Below are 18,512 nucleotides of genomic sequence, written 5' to 3'. Positions count from 1 at the left end.
AGTAACACCAAAGGGTTGACATGACTTGAAACACCTCTTGCTCCACATACCTCACTGTAGGCTACCAGTGTTCTTTGGGCTTATGCACCCCATCTTTCACTGGGATGTGGATATGACACAAATAACTGGACTTTCAGAAACCCAATATATCCAGAAACCCCATCACTGATTCTTCTGGAAATCAGACACTTTCTAGTTAAATACTGAAATAAAAATGTGGGGGCATTATTTTAGGAATTGACACCTTAATTGCAGGGCAGGCACGATTTGAGGATTTTGGGACCACATTCCCCAGTGAAAACAGAGCAAAGTCAAGGTGAAGGACAAGCAGGGCACAGAAGAGAAGAAAAAAGAATGAAAGGATGAAAAAGGTGCACGATGGGCAAAAGACAGATGGAGGAGGGGGGTTGTTTAAAGATGGGGGCTTAAAATAAGAATACTTCTCTCTTTAAAGAAGCAAGAAGAATACAACACATTCACATTTGCTTTTTTTGGCACACCGAATCTCTTCAGTCCCTGAGTGACTGCAGTAATGCTGACCCTAATCTCCCACTCCTTATCTCTCTGTAGGATTTCTAAGCCTTTCAGTCCTCCTGAGCAAGCAAGGCACCTGGTCTCTGCATACCCTGCCATAGCAGCTCAAATACCGCAGAGTACATAGATCTCATCAGGAGGAGGAGACACTTCTCGGGAATGATAAAACAACGAGCAAAGCAAGAACTGCCGGGCCGGCTGGTAAGTGTGGAAGCAGTGGGCTTCTTATTGATCGTACATGAGTCTTGCTTAGAGACATGGCTGGAAATTTTTACCTTTGAAAATGTTACTCTGAGAAAGCTGAGAACAGAGCAGGAGGCAGGGCTGATAAGAGGGATCAATGCAGGCCATGGATGGAATGAGCTTATTAATAAGTAATAAGACTGAACTTGGGAGCTAATCAAATAAAAAAGACATTTTCTAATTGGGGCATTGCAGAGGCACTTGATTGCCATAGTAATGGCAATTGAGAGATTGGAAACAATGAACTGTACTGCAAAAACTGGCTGGAAATCCCTCCTTGTGGAAGCATCTATTTAAAAGAATGGCTGAAACAGAACAAATTTCCAGAAGAGATATATTTCAGGATATTTAACAGGGGTTGTGAACAGGAACCAGTGATCCTCGGAGTGTGTAAAAATTGAAACTAATGCTGGAAAAGATAAGCCAGATAAGCTTGCAATATCAATTCCTCTAGTTATTACTAACAGAGTGACAATTTCACACAGCTGGAAACTGAATGTCTAGGCTCTACAAATTTCTTCACCCGCAGGGACCATCTCCCATTGTGCAACACAGTTGTTCAGCCCTTGGCATCTTTCTCTAAAGCACCACTTGGGGTAAGCTTTAGAGGAAGAGGCCTGTAGCTGTGAATAAAAGGGAAGTATTTCCCCCCAACTTCATTGCATCCCCAACAATGTCCACTCTTCCTATTCAGTCCTCTGGGGTGGGTGCAAAACCCAGGAGACCTCTACTAAACTCTATGTATTTTTAAAAAGGGATCTAAATAAAACTTTTCTGTATCCTTCCTTAGTACATTTCTTAGGATTTTTCTATAAGTAAGACATGTTTATAGCTTTTCATGATGTATTGTCTTCTCTATTGAAATCCCCACTGTCTCCTATAGATTAGAAAATTGGTACTACTAAAACAAACTAGCTTATCCAGTCATATAAGTAGTTCTAAAGCCAAGCTACTAATAACAACAACCATCAGCTTTTCACTACTGGGGAAAGGTTTCAGGAGAATTTTAAGTCTGATTTGCCTAATTTCCTTAAGGAGATCTCCAAGATCGAAGAGTTGACCAAGGAAATTAATGGGAAGCAGATGAGAATGCTAGTCTTATTCCTGCAATATGAAAAGGCAGCTAAGGGGGAAAATGCCACAAGAAGAGTATTAAACATAGGGAATTTGTAAGCTTGAGGTCCTGCTGTGTAGTTTTCCAAATGAGGAAAGCACTTCGAGTTCCTGTTGGAGAAATGGGGAAAGAGCTGGCGTTTCTATTCTGGTTTCAGTGGTGCTAGTCATGCTGCTTTCCCAGCACATCGGTGCTATAAAACTGGAAAAGCACACAAAAAACTGTGAAAGGCCTGAGGTACAATGCTGAGAGTGAATCTGTGTGTTGTTCCCCTTTCAGTATGCAAGCCACACCAAGAGTGGTTAGGTTTGCTTTTCCTCCTGAGTCTAAGAACTTGGAGATTAAAAGCTGAGATCTCTGCTGATTCCCTCAATTTTTTTTTTTTTTTTTTTACATTGCCTTGAGGAACTGGACCAAATGGACTGCAGGGTACTGAAAGGGCTTGATTTGTCATTATTTAAAACAAGAAAGCATGTGCAGCTTAAGCCTAACTTCAGTCTGAGATGGCAACAGAAACTAAAAGCCCCGCATGTTCAGTACACAGTTTATACACATCTCCAGTACACAAGGTGTTGTTCATTGCTCTAAAATGGCTAAATATCATCTTGAATGATGCTAATAACCTTCTCTGATTCCCTTTAATCCTTTCACCCTTGCTCCAACCTTTCCTGGGAAGGAGATGCTTAAAAACAACCCTGAGCAGAGGCTTTACTGAGGGTAATTAGACACACATGGTACCAACTATTTCATCCAAGCAGCAACGCACATACCATCCAGCTGCCAAATGATACATGTAGACAGTGTGGTGGGGTTGGGCAGGATGAAAAATGAGTAATAATTCAGACCTGAAGTAGAACTTTTAAGGAGACTAATTATCAAGGTAATTAATGACAGTAGCCATGGAAAAAATTCTCCCTCTCTCTATGACATACAGCTTCTCAGGTGAGGAACCCAACCAGGGATACGGTGCCATGGAGGAGACAGGGACTAGAAGTAGGACTCGCCTTTCTGCTACTTGATCAAACGATAATATTAGGAAAAAAAACTAGTTTCAATGAGACCTCTTTTTTATAGGTATGATGTGCCTTCCTGACTCACTCTAGGTTTCTCTATGCCTCTATTTTTTTTTCACCAGAAAAAAAATTGTCAGGAAGGACCTCCAGCACATGCCTCTGTTCATTGTGGACCCCTTCCCCTAAAGATCTTCCTAGACATGGGGAACGAGCAGCCACTGGTTCTCCACAGTCAGTGCGCTGCAATGCCTGTTCACGTGTATTTGCCTTTTAGCTACCTTTCTGAGCTACTTATTGGATATGTTAATAGCATCCAAAGCCATCTGGATGAGTGATATTTAGTCATTATTCAAGACTATGAGAAAGAAAAGAAAATGAATCTGAAGCTGATTAGAGAGCTTGTCTTCTGTCCCTCAACCTGTTAAGAAAGTGCTATGTACTAATAGCTTTAACTTCCCTTCTTATTATGCTCTGATAGGATTTGCCTTTCAAAGCACTCTGACAAGATAAGACAGTAGGCTGCTGAATTGGAATAAGTAACATGTGTTACTTATTCGACACACAGAAGATGCGTTTATGTGCGTCAAGACACACCAACCTGGTGGCTAAGGTAGCCCACTGTACCTCTCATCAGAGAAAAATAAAACAAAAACCATTCCAAGTCTTACAGGGAGAAATTGTCTCTTTCACAAGCAAATTACAGGGGTCAGGAGCAGATGTGGTTGTTAGACAGAGTGAGGGGAGCCACAGTTCTGAGGAGATGGACAGAAGGTCAAAGAGTTAAGAGCAAGCCAAGGTGCTAGGAGGTGCTAAGAGTAAGCATCTTGGTAGTCTGGTGTCTTTGGGAGACAGTGCTGTTACTGGTGACTTCTTTATGAACATAAAACTGTTGGTATAGACAGAGACACTTTTAACAGAGCCAAGAGGCTCATCCTACTGAAACTAATGAGCACACAGTTCTGCTTAACGAGGGAAAATCAGTGTTTTCCCAGAACAGGAGGAGACAAGACTTTGCTAACACTTGATTTTAGGCCTTGCATGAAATTTAGAAAGGGGATAGGTTTCATGTGCACCCTTCTCCACTTGTAAGGAAGCTTGATGGGACTGTTTGCACATATGTAGTGAGGCACATGTATAGGTGTTTACACTGGATGCTCAGCTAAGGGACATAAATTGTGCCCAAGAGGAAAATGAGTGGGAAGTTTCATTTTCTTCAGCCACACATAAAATAAAGTGAAGACTACATGCAATTTGTAAAATTTTCCTGGTGAATTTTGAAAAGCTTCCATCTTGATTCTGTCTCTTTTGAAATCAAGGGTAATATCATCAGTGACTGCAAAAGGTGCAGAATCAAGACCTTCTAGGATCTGGAACAATTTCCCAGGGTTTATGTCTCTGTTGAAGCATACACATCCAACTTCTGATGACACTGAAGATCTCTTCGTTGGTTTAGTTCTAACACCCACCATAATGAATGGAACGAGTCCCACTGAGAGCTGAATTTTTGAGTGCAGTGCTATAGTACTGAAGGCAGAACAACAATAATTTCTTAGGAGGGTCTTCAAAACACATGTATGATATAAAGAAAGTGACTGGTGGCACAGAGCATACTGGAGAAAGCTGTGACATCTTGGCTGTAGCTTTAGACTATGCTCTACAGAAGAGCTGGAGTTGTCTCCATACCCAGCTGTTCCTGTAGAAGAGGTCCTTGTGAATTCATGGGATAGCAGTTGATCTGTAGGAGCACGAGGCTGCCTTACTCCTGGGATTGTGCTGGGAAGCTGCTATTTTTCCAGACTTTGGATGTTCTTTTTAGTGAAATGTGCATACCTCTCAGGAGAAAAACTAACTTTTTTCTTCCTAACTCCTGAGTGCAAAGCAATGATAATAAGTAAGAGAAAAATAAATAAAATCAAAGGTGAGTAAAGTCATCAAAATTCCTAGGGAGCTGAGAGGACCAAATTCAGAAAGTCCACAATGAAATGAATGGATCCTCCTCCCACGTGCACTCTTGGACTAATGGGGGCATCTGAAAGTAAGGGTGTACTATCAATTGGCAGTTGCTGCAATGACACTAATACATTAAAAATTCTGATGCTCCCAGGTTTGGTAGAATAGGTACTGCTTATTCCAATAACTGTACAGGGTTCCTTGTAAGTCAGGAGACGAATAGTGGAACCAGTGCTGTAGTTGCAATGAGTTTTTGTCTGTTTTGAAATTGTTTGCCATTGTCCAAGAACTGAGCACGGAGTCAGAGTGAAGTAAAGGGTCTATTTACATTTCCAGATTAAGTAAAGTCATCTGCTAAGTGTTGAATAAAAAAAACCCCAACTCTTGATGAATGGACTAGAACATGCTCAAAAACACAAGTCACTCTGAAAGTGCTAACATCTCATCCCTTAAGTTCTAAGTTCAGAAGAATTTAGAACTGCTGTTGCGTGGACATTTAATGGTACATTAAGTGTCTCCAGGACACCACCAGTGATTCATGTGGCCAGGAACAGCAAGTTGTGCATGAGATAATTATTGTAAGATTTCAAAATAGGACACATTGCAATCAATGCAAAACCAGGATTTGTGTCCTATAGGTCAAAGAGAGGGCACAAGAAACGCAATGAAGGATCCACCAAGTCTTCAATGACCTTTTAGTAATAAGCTTGATAGCATAATACAGCTCAGCTCCCTGGGCTCCTAAGGATGGGGGGAAATCGCTTGGTGCACTTTGATTAGAGATGTGTTGCTTTTTTTCAAACCCACCACCATCAAAGCCAAATACTTCTTCAGACATGTTTGCACCTGTAAAGCTGCATGGGTAAAAAAAAAAACAAAAGCAAACCAAAACAAAAACCCCATTTCTTCTTGCTGAGATCAGAAAGTGATACAAGATCCCTACACTTGATCCAAGAGGCTTTCAAAAGCTCCTGCCCTTCCCCAAAATATTGGCTGAATGTTTAGCTTGAATCAAGACCAGAAAGGCAGTAAGCTCGCTATGCCACAGGGACAAAATTTTGAGAGGGTTTTTAGTTCCTCATAGCACACTGCTTGGCCTGGTAATGTGAGTGTAACAGAAGCATCTGATTGGAAACCTGAATCGAATGCAGTTATTTGGCTAAGTTTTATTATTACATCTTTTTTTTTTTAATCTCCCACAAGGAACCTACCTGTTTATATTATGCACTCTAGCTGCAGGAAACACAAAATTGCCCAGCTGGCTGTAGCTAGAAAGAGATTCCACAAGGAGAAAATGGGATCAGAATTTAATTCTCAGTAGTTCATGGATAAAGTATCTCCAGTTTTCTTCAGCTGGGACAAATTGATTGGAGAAGGTATTACTGTGCAACCTGTCTGCCAAAGCTCTACCGGTATGCTTTAACCATTCCAGAACACCTTCTCTACACAGAGACATGAAGGGAGAGATATCTTTGTGTTTGGATTATTTTCTCTAAAGAGAGGAATTAGTCTGAAATTGCTGTTCTGGTTGATTGCATTTGAATCCTTAGAAGGGTACTTACACTGTATATCCAAAGTGGAATCTGTTTTACAGTAAATGTAAAGTGAAATAATGGTGACAGCAGTAAGAGCCTGTGAAGTAATTAAATAATTTATACCCCAATTCAACCTGTTTTTGAGAGGTTTAAGTGATGTGCAGCAGGTAACCCCATTCTTTAAGTCAAAGGAAACATGTTCACTCACTGCCTGGGAATACTGAGATCTATCTGCCTTTTTTTTTTTTTTGAAGGGATGTTCCCTTGCCAGAGAATATTTTTCTTGGTTGTGGATATTTTTCCATTTTTTGTTCAGTGAACAGTGGTACAGATTTTGGCAATGTCACCATGCAATCATGCTTTATTTTAATGGGTAGACTTGAATGGGTTTTGCTCCTATGGTAACAGATTTTTAGCTGCAATGGTTCTTAGCTTTTTGAAGGTGTCATTAACCATTGTTCCCAGCAGCCTGGTTCTCCGTGTGGCTTGGGCTTTCCAAGACTTCATCTCAAGAGTGTCAAGGTTACACTGGGCAAAGGAAAGGAGAGTGAGTGACTGGAAAAATCAGATCAAGCCTTTTTTCCTCTTTTCTCTAATCCTGGACAAGGTAGAGGCCAAAGCAGCCCCAGCAGAGCTTATAGCAGCTAAGAGGCTGCTGCAAATTCTGGCAGCCTCAATGATTCCTTGTGGAGGACTGTGCCAGTGGGATCCTTTCTGCCCCATTCTGCCTCCTCTCTGTGGCACTATGCCCTTTGCTCAAAAGTGATCAAAGCTTTCACTGTGCCAGCTGCCACAGGGATCTTCAGCTGCTTCTTGAAGTCATTATCTCTGGGGCTACGTCAGCAAACCAGGTGGAGTTACAGCTAAGATTTTGGCAATATCTGCAACTCTGGGTCTGTGCTTAAGGTCACATTTCTGTAGCTGCGCTTGCCTTCATTTAATCTTGTTTGCTCTGACGTCAATGCAAATGGAGCAGCAAGCCCATGCTGTTACATACATTCTCTATTATTATGTTTTTTCTCTCTTAAATCATGTCTGGTTTCTTACGATTGAGATAAATTTACTATGGAGAGGGGTGGACTATTTTAACAGTACAGTAGCTAGTGTGTTGGCATATTCTATTAAAAACCAGAGTATCTGCACTTAATAACTCTGTTCAATTGATTCTTGATATAATAGCCAAAAAGCTGAGTTTACTGTGAGCTGTGTGTGCCTGTATCCTGGTGCGATTCAGCCCTGAATGCTAATGTATTAGTCCTGCCTATTTTATAGTGTATTGGGGTTTGGGGGGGGGGGGGGTTATGGCAATGGCTTCTGTGAGAAGATGCCAGAAGCTTCCTCTGTGTCTGACAGAGCCAATGCCAGCCAGCTGCAAGACCACTGCTGGCCAAGGCTGAGCCCATCAGTGACGGTGGTGGTGCCTTCGGGATAACATATTTAAGAAGGTGAAAAAGGTGCTGCACACAGCAATTTCAGCTGGAGAGAGGAGTGAAACAACTTTGCAGACACCAAATGGGAATGGGAGAATGTGAGGAGTCCTCCCCCTGATGAGAAAGGAGTGGCAGAAATGACGTGTCATGAACTGACTGCAATCCCCATTCTCCATCTCCATGTGCCGCTGAGGCGGGGGGAGGTAGAGAAACTGGGAGTGAAGTTGAGCCTGGGAAGAAAGGAGGGATGAGGGGAAGGTGTTTCAAGATTTGGTTTCATTTCTCATTACCCTTCTCTGATTTGATTGGTAACAAATTAAAATAATTTCCCCAAGTCGAGTCTGTTTAACCTGTGACAGTAATTGGTGAGTGATGTCCCTGCCCTTGTGTTGACCCAGAAGACTTTCATTATATTTTCTCTCCCCCATTCAGTTGAGAAGGGGGAGTGATAGAGCGGCTTCAGTGGATACCTGGCATCCAGACAGGGTCAACCCACCACATATACATATGCATTTTATTACCTTCGTATGAATTAAATTTTCGTGACATAGATTAATGTATTCTGCCTACCATCTGGAAGGTCCTGCAGCGGCCTCCAAATGGTGCAGGGATCCACATGTCATTGAAATGTAGCCCTTCTCAGAGCACAGGAGCTGAATAACACTGCACAACTTTAGGACCATTGGGCAGAATGGAATAAACCAGCGATGAGCAGAAGTTAGAGGTAAATTTAAATTGGAAGAGGTTATAGTGATTTTCTTGAGCAGCGCAGCAGATTTAACAGACTCCCAATTGTTGCAAAATAACTAAAGGGTTTGCCTTGATTGCAAGGCATAGAGATGTTCAGTGACTTGTCTATGGCTGTGGAGCAAGTCCATAGAAAAAGTAGTAACAGTTCCGACATCCCCTGCCTGCCCACTGCACTTCTCTATAAAGCAGCCTCTGTTTGAAGAGCAAAAAGGAGAAGAGTCAGATAATAGGCTTGAGGATAAAAGAAGTGACATCAAAATCTTTCAACATCCATGTCATTAGTGGATCAGAGGATGGACTGTCGTTGACTCTTCTGGCCTTAAACGCTACAGCATTCAACAAGGAAATTGTAAGTTTTCAGGGAATTGGAAAGCTCTGGACTTTCAGGTCATGTTTAATCATTTTGTACAAAGAAGCTCTATTTGTAATACTCCTGCCGTCAAAGCATCAGTGGATTAACAGGACTAGCAGGTAATTCTGCTTTAACATCAATACTGGTATAGCACTACATGCTGTCTACAGCTTAACAGGAACATTTGAAAAATGTATTCGTGGAGTGACAGCACAGAGTGAGCAATAGCCATAGAATGTGGGTAAGAAAATTATCACAAAGAGTAGAACAAATATTCAGGGCTCATCCCAGCCATTAAAGAGACGAGATCTCCTTCGCAGACTCTGTCCACTGCTCGCTCCCTAGTCTGAGTTTCCTTCCTTTACGTTTAGCCACTGGAGCCACAAAGTCATTGAAATGGGACAAGATCTCCTGGAAGACGAATTACCCCACCCTCTGAGGTACTGTCTGAAGTACCTATTTTCAAAGAGGTTGAACTAGTCATTCTCCATTTCTGTTGAGGGTCCCCTGGACATCCAGCTCAGACTGGACTTTAACAACTCAAAATTGCAGTGCTGACTGCTGTCCATTGTGCACAACCTTCAAATAGCTCACAAATGCCTTCCCAAAGCCTTTCCTACTGTAGCAAATCCTCTGGTCTGATGAGACTATGCAGAAGCAACCCATTGGGAGCATGCCCTCACTAAAACATGAGGCAAGCCTGGGCTAGAAAGAATGCCAGCCCCTTCTGTTGGAGCTGTGGAGATGAAAATGTACTGTAGCAAGAGGTAAGAAAGTGAGAGAGGAGCTTTTAACATTGTAGCTGGACATTCAGGAAGATTTTAGTACTGAAGCCTCTTTATATTAAATTGTTCTTGTCAAAGGGTACCTCCAAAGGTGCCAGCCTATGCAATCGTGCCAGTTTTTCACTTCTGGCCTAATTGGTCTAATAATAAACCAAAAAGGAACAATTTTGGCAGGAGTAACAATCCCACAATTCTGTGGAGAGATGGGATATGGGGGCTTGAGGGTCTCTCTTCTAAGAAGTGAATTTTGTAGCCTATATATTTTAAGAAAATATAATGGCACTGCTGATACCTTCTTTTCAGAAGACAGAGATGCTCATTCTTCCGTCCTGAATGAAATATTGCAGGGGAGAGTTGAGAAAAGGTGCTTGTCTCCTTGGGTATTTCTGAGTGCAATGGATGAGTGGCATCCAGAGAACAGGCAGATTGAATGATTGCGGAGCTGCTCTCACTGCCTCCAAGGTGCTGGCCTCTGTTATCAGTGGGATAGTGTAGGGTACCAAATTAATTCCTAGCCATGAGTTTCCATTGTAGCAGATAGCTCCATCTCTCTGGATTTTACAGTGCCAAGCTCTAAATTAAGAAAAACTGTCAAGGGAAGAGCTCAATCTCTTTGTCTCTGCAAGTTCTGTTCATGCTGCTGTCTTTGTGGCCATGTAACGTAAGCAGGAGCTGGCAGTTAGCAGGGAATATTGCATTTTTCATTTACGCTTCACTCCACTCACAGCAGTGAGAAGATTTAGGCTAGTGTTGTAATATCAGACACATATACACACCCCAGTCCAGTTCTGGAGGTCCAGCTGCAGATGCAGACCTTTACTTCTCATACAGTCCTGTTGAAACAGCTGGGATCTACAGGTGCTCAGAACTTTGGGAAATCAATCTCCTTATTCCGACAGCTGAGCTAAGATTTTTGAAACTGAAGCTAGAAACTTGAATTATGATTTAGATCCCTAAATAAATTGGCTGAATGTAAGTGAAAAGCCAGTGTTACTGTTAAAAACCAGGTCATTTATTTATATCTTAAATCTAGATTTAGAAGTCTAATATTACTTGCTCATTTTTTACAAATCTTTGTCTAAATAAAGAATGATGTCCCTATTTAGGAGTGGAAGTTGGGAAAGTTAGTTTATATGACTTGTTATCACAGAGTGCCAATAAGAAGTCCAGGACAGGAGTTCTGTACCTTCCCTTCTCTCCTACAATATCTCAACTCTCTGCAAGAAGCTTCCCAAGACTTAGGTTGTTCAGTAAAACTTGACAGTGATGCAGGAAGTCTTGCAGACTCCATAATTTGCAAATCGAGTGTTCCTGCAAAGGCAGGTCTGCTGTCACTTTCCTAGAACTTAGACTGGTCTCCTCATGTATTAAGGGGGGAACTGTTAAAGCAATGATAACATTAGGAATGAGAGTGTGCTAAATTGTACAAAAGGGTGTAATTCCTCTTAAGATCCCCAAAATTTTATGAACAAATTTTAAATATGTTTTCACAAAACAGTTTTTTCAGTTAATGATTGCAAATACTAAGTCATGTCCAAAACACTCTCACCTGTGAAATAAAACCCATATGTAAAAACAAGTCCTCTACAAAGCAAAACTTGTACTAAGTACCTGTAAAATCCTACAAAATATAAAGAAATTGGTAGAGCAGCATTGAGAAAAATCTTGCATACATGGTCAGCATTACTTGACATATTTTCAACTGATTATAGATGTTTTCATATTTCTGTCTTTGATTATTCAACATATATTGCCTTCTGAGGAGCAGTTGTTTTCTGAAAAATAAGTTATCTGGAATTGAACCTATTTTGGGAACTAACCTAATTCCATTTCACATGTTGCTGAGTAACTTACACTCTCTAGTAACTGACATCCAAAATACTCCTATGAGTTAGGAGAGGGAATCAGTACAAACTGAAAACAGTCACAGAGGGACAAAACATCTTCCCTGCCATCACATGGGCAGCTTGTGGTAGAAAAGGGATTTGAAGTTCCCTGATACTGGGCTGACGTCCAGACCACTGAAATATCTTCCCTTTGTTCTCTTTTGAAACTCTTCTTGCTATCATTGTTGTTTTAAGATACTGAGTAGAGCAATGGAAAGATAGTTGTAGCAGGATGACACATGATCTCTGGATCCTCCGCTAAGGAGACTCAGCAGGGACTTGTGTGAAGTCCCCTCACTCACCTGGCCTCGGTATCTGGTTGGTTTGGGATGAAAGACAGCTAGGTGTGATGTTAGCATTGTCTTCAGTACCGCTGATTACAGAAACTGTTATGTTTTGACTAACCACATTGTTTTGTTATATTTTTCTGGTCGAGTAAATGATGATGTAAGTCCCTGATGTTGCAGATGTGACCTTCAAGCCAGCTAACAAAAGTAGAGTACTGTGAGGTTGGATACTTAATGCTTTTCTGGGAGTCATTTGGGCACTGGCTCTGTTTGTTGCATTGTCCATTCACAAGGACCTGAGCTATTTACTGTATATGCAGAATCTGCAGCAGAAGCAAAGCCATTCATTCTTAGATGTTTAAATTGCATCTGTTATCTCCTCTGTTGAATGACAGTATGTGTAATGGATCTCCAAGTGCCAGAGGGCTTTTCAGTAGCAGAGTTTCAGGCATCACATGGAGAATTAAGGCACACTGGAGGCTTGGTGCTTATTTTGGAATTGAACTCAAAAAAACTCCACTTTGGGGACAAGCTTTCAACCAGATAAGCTGGAGGATTTGATCTGTGAACTTCTTTTCTTAGGTATTTCTGTCCTCCCCTTTGAACTGCAGCAATCAGTTGATACACGTGATGATGGGAAGGAAAAGCATCTGAGTTGTGTAACATCTGCTTATCACTACAGATTATCCTGTAGCAATGAGATTAAAGCTTTTGCTTATGTAGGAAGATCTTGGGATTTAGAGTTGGTTTTTGTTTGTTTTTTATTTTCTTTTTCTTTTTCTTATGTAATGTACTATAAATCTGATTTCATTGAGTGAGGAGAGGAAACTTCACAAGTGTGACTAGGAAAACAGGGATTTTTAAAGGAACCAGAGATTTTCAAAGGTTTCCTTTAACCATGATGTATCTATAACAATGTGTACTATAATCCCAGTATTGTCTCCTGGTGGTTCTGTTCACAATAGGACTGAAATGCGGGAGCATTTTGGAGCCATACAGGAAAGCCATTTACGTAAAATAGTGGTTCAGATCTCAAGCTCTGCAGAGCTTTGTGATAGCACAAGAACCTGCTGCTTCATCCTGCTGATGGATTGACTCCCTGGCTGAAGTCCAGCTGGTTGTCAGGATATCGAAGTGCATCCTATGTGCTTGGCCCATTTTGGTTCCTGATTTCTGCCAGGTAGACACTAACAGAAAACCTCAGGCCTCCTGAGGGTGCTTTAAACCTGTCTGGTTTTATATGTTGTAGAACAATAGAGGCTGAGGACCAAGACTGGAAAGAAACCTGAGCTCGATCCCTTCTATTGACCTAGTCGTCTAGCTGGTGAACAAGGTTTCAAAATGGCATTATATTTCCCTAAGACTTTATTACAAATCTCACTTTGTGCCTATAAATCAAGTGTTTATTGCCCTACAATAAGAGACTCCTGATATCAAAATGAAGTGAAAATAGCAGAAGCACCTCTCTCTGAGGACCATCCAGTCTGGGCACTAAAATAGCTTAAGTAGAGGGTCATCGGATTCCCGTTTATAGGGGACACCAAATTTCCTAGATCTGAGGCCACTGCATGCTCATTTACCACCGTGTTACATTGCATGCAATAAATTTAGGAAAATAGTAATAATGTACCGTGACCCTTCTGTCTCTGCCCTTCCTCTACTGTGCACTTTAGATCAGAAGGATCAGCAAGCTGAGACCAGGAAGGAAAGTATTTCAATTACATGAAGGCTGTGGTTTCTAAATAAAGACTACTGGTCCCTTTGATAATATCACTATCATAATACTTTGATCCTGAGAGCATGGAGCAGTCATTCTTTGTATGGGTCTCTCACTGACTGCAAAGGGAATTTTGGGCACAGAGCAATTACCTACACAAGACTGGGCCAATTACTTAATTAAATTTTAAGAAGTATATACATAGCAGATGGACATTTTAAGAAGGTACTGAGTAATGTGTTCAGGGCAACAGAGGATGCAGCTTATCTTGCACATTAGCCCTGGACAGGGTTTAAGTGTATTAACATTAGGGCTCCAATTGGATTTAGGTGGTGTGTAAAATTTCTCCAAGCCAGCTTAACTCAGCTGAATTTTCCTCAGATGAATGCAGCAGAGAATGATTCAATCACTTACTCTTGTCTGAAACTAGCGTGAAAACAGCAAATGACCATAGCTAGAAAGAGGCATTGTCTAGGCAGGTTGTTCTATAGGCTTGGATAGGTGGCTGGGTTTTAGTTGGGTACTTACTTTTTAAAGGCAGCTAAAAGGCTTTTCAACCAAGATCTTTTTTAAAAATTATAAACTGTAGGTCCTATATTGTTTACCTTTTCATCTTTTCCATTCCCATACCTCACTTTACATTGGAGCTTTCATTCTGTCGCATTGCTTTATGTGCCTGCATTTTAGGACAAGGGTTTATTTCTATTTATTTTATTTTGCTTTGCATTTCCAGAGCTGTAAGCAGCCTTAGCTGTTTTCCTGGAAGACAGCAAGACACAGAAAGGGCAGGAGGAGTATAATTTTTATTTACAATGATTCTAAGCTCAGGTACTTAAAAAAAAAAAAATCCCACCAATATCAGCAAACAAGAATTACCAATGCAGATTTGATTAGAAGAGATGAGAGAAGCTGTGAAATAAAATAGCTCATGTTCTCTGCTCATCAGAGGAAAAACAAGTTAATACTAGCATTTAATAAAATATCTTTATGATAATAAGGTCTAGAAGTCCAAGACACAGTCAAGAATGTTGCTTTTGACTGTCCCACAAAATATATAGTCTGTACAAGAAACAGAGAGTGGGAATGGAAAAGGGACCTTAGGGAAAAGGACTGACTTGTTTGGGCAGAAGCGGGGACAGAGCTCATCTCCTGATGCCACATGGCATTTTCCATGTCCAAGGAGGTTCTAACCTTCCTTTACATTAGTGACTGCAGTGTACAGTCTGGTGCTGCTCACTGCTTAGAAAGGACACTCAATATTTGGGGCAGAGTGGTACAAAGAATGGTAATGCTGTTTGAGATGCACCGGTGACAGTCAGGGAGGAGACAAGCTCCGATTCCTCAGTTGCTAGGCTTATTTAGTGTCCAGATATGGAGATTAAATTTTCCCTTTATTTTAGATTAGCCTGGAGTAAGCCCAAATATGGAGCACAGTTCTTAGGATTTATGATTATGAGGAGTATGCTTGCACTCTTGTCAAACTCCCAAACATCATATAAAAACCTTACAGTGGTGTTTAATACAATATATGATAGTGATTTTCAAATCTGTTTCTTTCTTTAAGGGTGCCCCAATGGCTGAAGAAAAGCCCAAGTATAACTGCACTGTCAGTGAAGTCACCATTGTGAACCTGCAGCTTGAGAAAAATCCTGTTTTCCTCTTGGCAGGAGGCAAGTCAGGAAATGAACATAGAAACCTTGGTTTCCACCCTCCTTCTCCAAGGATTTCTGAGAAGAGGCCATCCCAGGGAGAGAAAAAATTACGGCCAGAAAAAGTGAAAAAAGAGGGAGTTTTGTCTCCCAGCCTGCATCGTGCAAATGAGTTGTGTGGCACAGAGAACGTCATCCTGAAGAGGCCAGTGAAGTTGGCCCCTCTAGAGATCCCCGTGGAAGTCAAAGAAGCCCAGCTCCAAAAAATTATGAGCCTCCAGAGAGAAGCACAAATGGCTGCTCAGAAACTGGCTGTTATTAACTCCATCAGCAATGAGCCCCATCTGAAAAGGGTAAAGAATCTGGCTCAGGGGGAGCTGGAAAACCTTCAAAAGTAAAGCTGAGTGAGAAGGCTGCTCCAGAGAACAAAGATGATCCCCTACCCCCTAAAAGTTGCAAACCCCTGGGAGAAATTCAAATTATTTTACCTCCAGAGACAACCTCTAAGTTGAATAGACAGCCAGGAGTTGAAGAGGCTCCCAAGACACTCTATAAGCCACTAATCCCCACTCTTCAGATATCTGATGTGCATGAAGAGTCTAACAGCCCTGACAGCATCCCTGATCCTTGCCAGCATGTTTCTCAGCGCCGATTCAGAGTAAAGCATATGAAAGAGCAGCAGGAAGACCATGGGAAAGCCAAACCCTTAAAGGCCATGGATTCAAGTGCAGGAGAAGGCAAGCAGAAATCTGCAGGTCAACGAACACAAAAAACCCTCAGTGATGCAAGCAAGCTCATTGAAAACGTGGCCAAAAAGCAGAAGGAACGAGGAGCAAAGCAAGGGGAATTAGATGAAGCCTCTTTTGTGAGAAGGCAGTCTATTCGAAGGATGGCCTTGGGAGACATCATCCAGGTGGATGAAGTCTGAATATCACACACCATGTAACGCATAGGAGATTTAGACACAACAGCTACCCAGTAAAATATTTTAGACTAACTGCTTAGATAAAGGTCTTCAGAAGAGTGTCTGGAGACATTAGTAGACCACAAAGTGAAAATAAGTTAATATTTTTGAACACCTCTGTCATTTCTGAGATGCTCAAACAAGTGGGTCATAGGTCAAATATCCTCCTACTTTGTTCAACACTAGAAAGGCTCCAGCTACAGTCCTGAGTCCAGCATGGAGTACAACTTTTCAAGACTTCCAAGTACAACTTTTCCTGCACGTATACCATGCAGGAAAAATCTGGATGCGGACTGGGTGGAGGGACCAAGAAAAAAACAGGAACCTAGAAAATAATGTGTCTGGGGCAAGATGAAAAGAAACAAGGTAATTTGCTCCTGAGAATACAGCCCTCCCACTTAGAGCTGTGGAAGTTTGTTTCAGAAAGACAAGACTAAAATGTTCTTCATGTCTGTCGTTGGCAGAACAAAAAGTAATTAGCTTAAGATTTAGCAAGAGACATTTAAGTCAAAAAAGGAGAAATACCTTTTAGGACAATAAACATTGAAGAATGCTATTTACAGAGATTGGAAGCTCTGTCATTGAAATTTTAAATAATACATTAGACAAACACCTGCCAAGGATGTTTTCAGAAGAGTTAATCCTTCATTCAGACACAACAAGTGCTAGATGATCTGTAATGTCCTTCAACCTCTATTTTCTTATATTGTATGGTTTATGTTTTCAGTTATTCACTTGTAAGGCTACTAACCAAGCCATGTAGTGCAAAAATGTACAATAAAAGTAACTTTTCACTTTACACTGATTCTTCTTCATTGTCTTACAGCTAGTGTGAAGATATTCACTGAACTCTTCAGAAGGCAGCATCTAATAGATGACTGCTTCTCCTTGATTTCTTCAGACCTACTCCTTTTTGTTCTTTCCTGATTTCTCGGTAAAGGGAGGAATGTATAATCCTTATATTTTCATTGTCCTAGAAGTTAGGACTTAAAAAAACAATGGCGAGACTTGCCATAAAATTACAAGAGTTGGCAAAAAAATGCATGGATACCTTTGGAGAAACAAAAGGTAGCTAGAAACAGCAGGATTCAGCCTTTAAACATGCTGGGGTGGTGGGGGAAGAGAAAAGAAGAGTGAAGCAACTTCATTATGGCAAAGAGGTAAGCCTACTTTTGCCTTTTATTCTTTCCTCTATGTACAGGATGAAGACAGCCAAATACAGAGCAGATGAGGTCTTGAAAAATATTTGAGTCTTCTGCATTACAATAATACCAGAAAATGTGAAACCTTTTTTTGATGACATGTTCCTTGATAGTTCTCTTTACTAAGAAAAAAGTCAGCATCCAGAGATTTTTGTAATTCATTCTTGAGTATTTCTTGCTGAATAGAAAACAGATGTTACCAGGACTGAAACTACACTCACATTTGTCACAGCAGCAGTAGCAGTACTTACGGAAATCAATCATCCAGTGCCTTGCCATGAGTTTATCCATCAGTTTTCTATGGTGAGAGTAATTGGAGAATGAAGGCTCAAAGTTATGCAGGCCAGATAATTTAGGCTGAATACGGATTGTTGTAACAGTTCAACACAAAGTAAAGTATTAAAATTAGATGCTAAGCCAGCAATAAAAAATGCAAGAGATATGTCCCCCTTGTGATGTCTGGGTAGTAAGGAGAAATACTAATTTAATTCATAAACTCAACATATTTAATTGTGAATATGAAACTGCAATCCCAATGTGTTTTGGTGGCACCTCACAAGTTCTCAGCCAAACAATATTCCAGACAATATTAATGTGATCTCCACAGAAAATGCTACTAAGATTTGCAGTTTACAGTAGAAGAGGGATGGCATGAGAGAACAGCTGAGTTCTTGAGTTTGGCTTGGCTCAGCTGAGAAACTGTTGCCCTTCGTTAAGCCATGAGATAAGAAGATTCCTCAAATGGGTGTTTGAGCCCACCTAGTTGAGACTTCTGCTTTGGAAATACAGTGACTTCTCAGCTAGAATGAACAACCTGCAATTGTCTGGAACTGTGGGAAGGTCTTTACATGTATCAGAACGACTTGCTATTGCTCTGCTCCTTTACTTAGCTTTTTAATGCGACTAAATGCATTAAAACATGTGTCCAGGAACAAATGATGAAGCATTGCTTTAAAAATGTGAAACAGTGAGACTGAAAAGGACTTAGAGGTCCCAACTTTGTTCTGTGGCTGCAGTGGTGAATTGTTGGATGCATAGGCAGAAGACTTTTGATTAGGGGAAGGGACTAAAAAACTTTTCCACCTCTAGCATTAGCAAGGT

The 18,512-nt window shown here is 41.0% G+C and overlaps 1 protein-coding gene across 1 annotated transcript; it reads left to right on the top strand.

Annotated features, from left to right (window-relative positions):
• Positions 1 to 634: 634 nt before the first annotated feature.
• LOC147601860 (uncharacterized) lies at positions 635 to 17,008 on the top strand. The gene is made up of 2 exons (XM_086742655.1): positions 635 to 735; positions 15,161 to 17,008. Exons 1-2 carry the CDS (start codon positions 694 to 696, stop codon positions 15,641 to 15,643), a joined length of 525 nt encoding a protein of 174 aa, XP_086598781.1. The 5' UTR covers positions 635 to 693; the 3' UTR covers positions 15,644 to 17,008.
• Positions 17,009 to 18,512: the final 1,504 nt, after the last annotated feature.

Source organism: Chlamydotis macqueenii, chromosome 2 (genome assembly GCF_036417535.1).
Source record: "Chlamydotis macqueenii isolate bChlMac1 chromosome 2, bChlMac1.mat, whole genome shotgun sequence".
Classification (NCBI taxonomy): domain Eukaryota; kingdom Metazoa; phylum Chordata; class Aves; order Otidiformes; family Otididae; genus Chlamydotis; species Chlamydotis macqueenii.
Note: the sequence above shows the minus strand (reverse complement) of the source record. Positions and strands in the feature narration are given on the sequence as shown.

Bases quoted from the DNA above. Each gene is read 5' to 3' on its own strand.
- LOC147601860 (XM_086742655.1), top strand. From the start codon at position 694: ATGATAAAACAACGAGCAAAGCAAGAACTGCCGGGCCGGCTG. The intron at 736-15,160 runs GTAAGTGTGGAA...TCTTTCTTTAAG, and splicing joins AAGAACTGCCGGGCCGGCTG to GGTGCCCCAATGGCTGAAGA.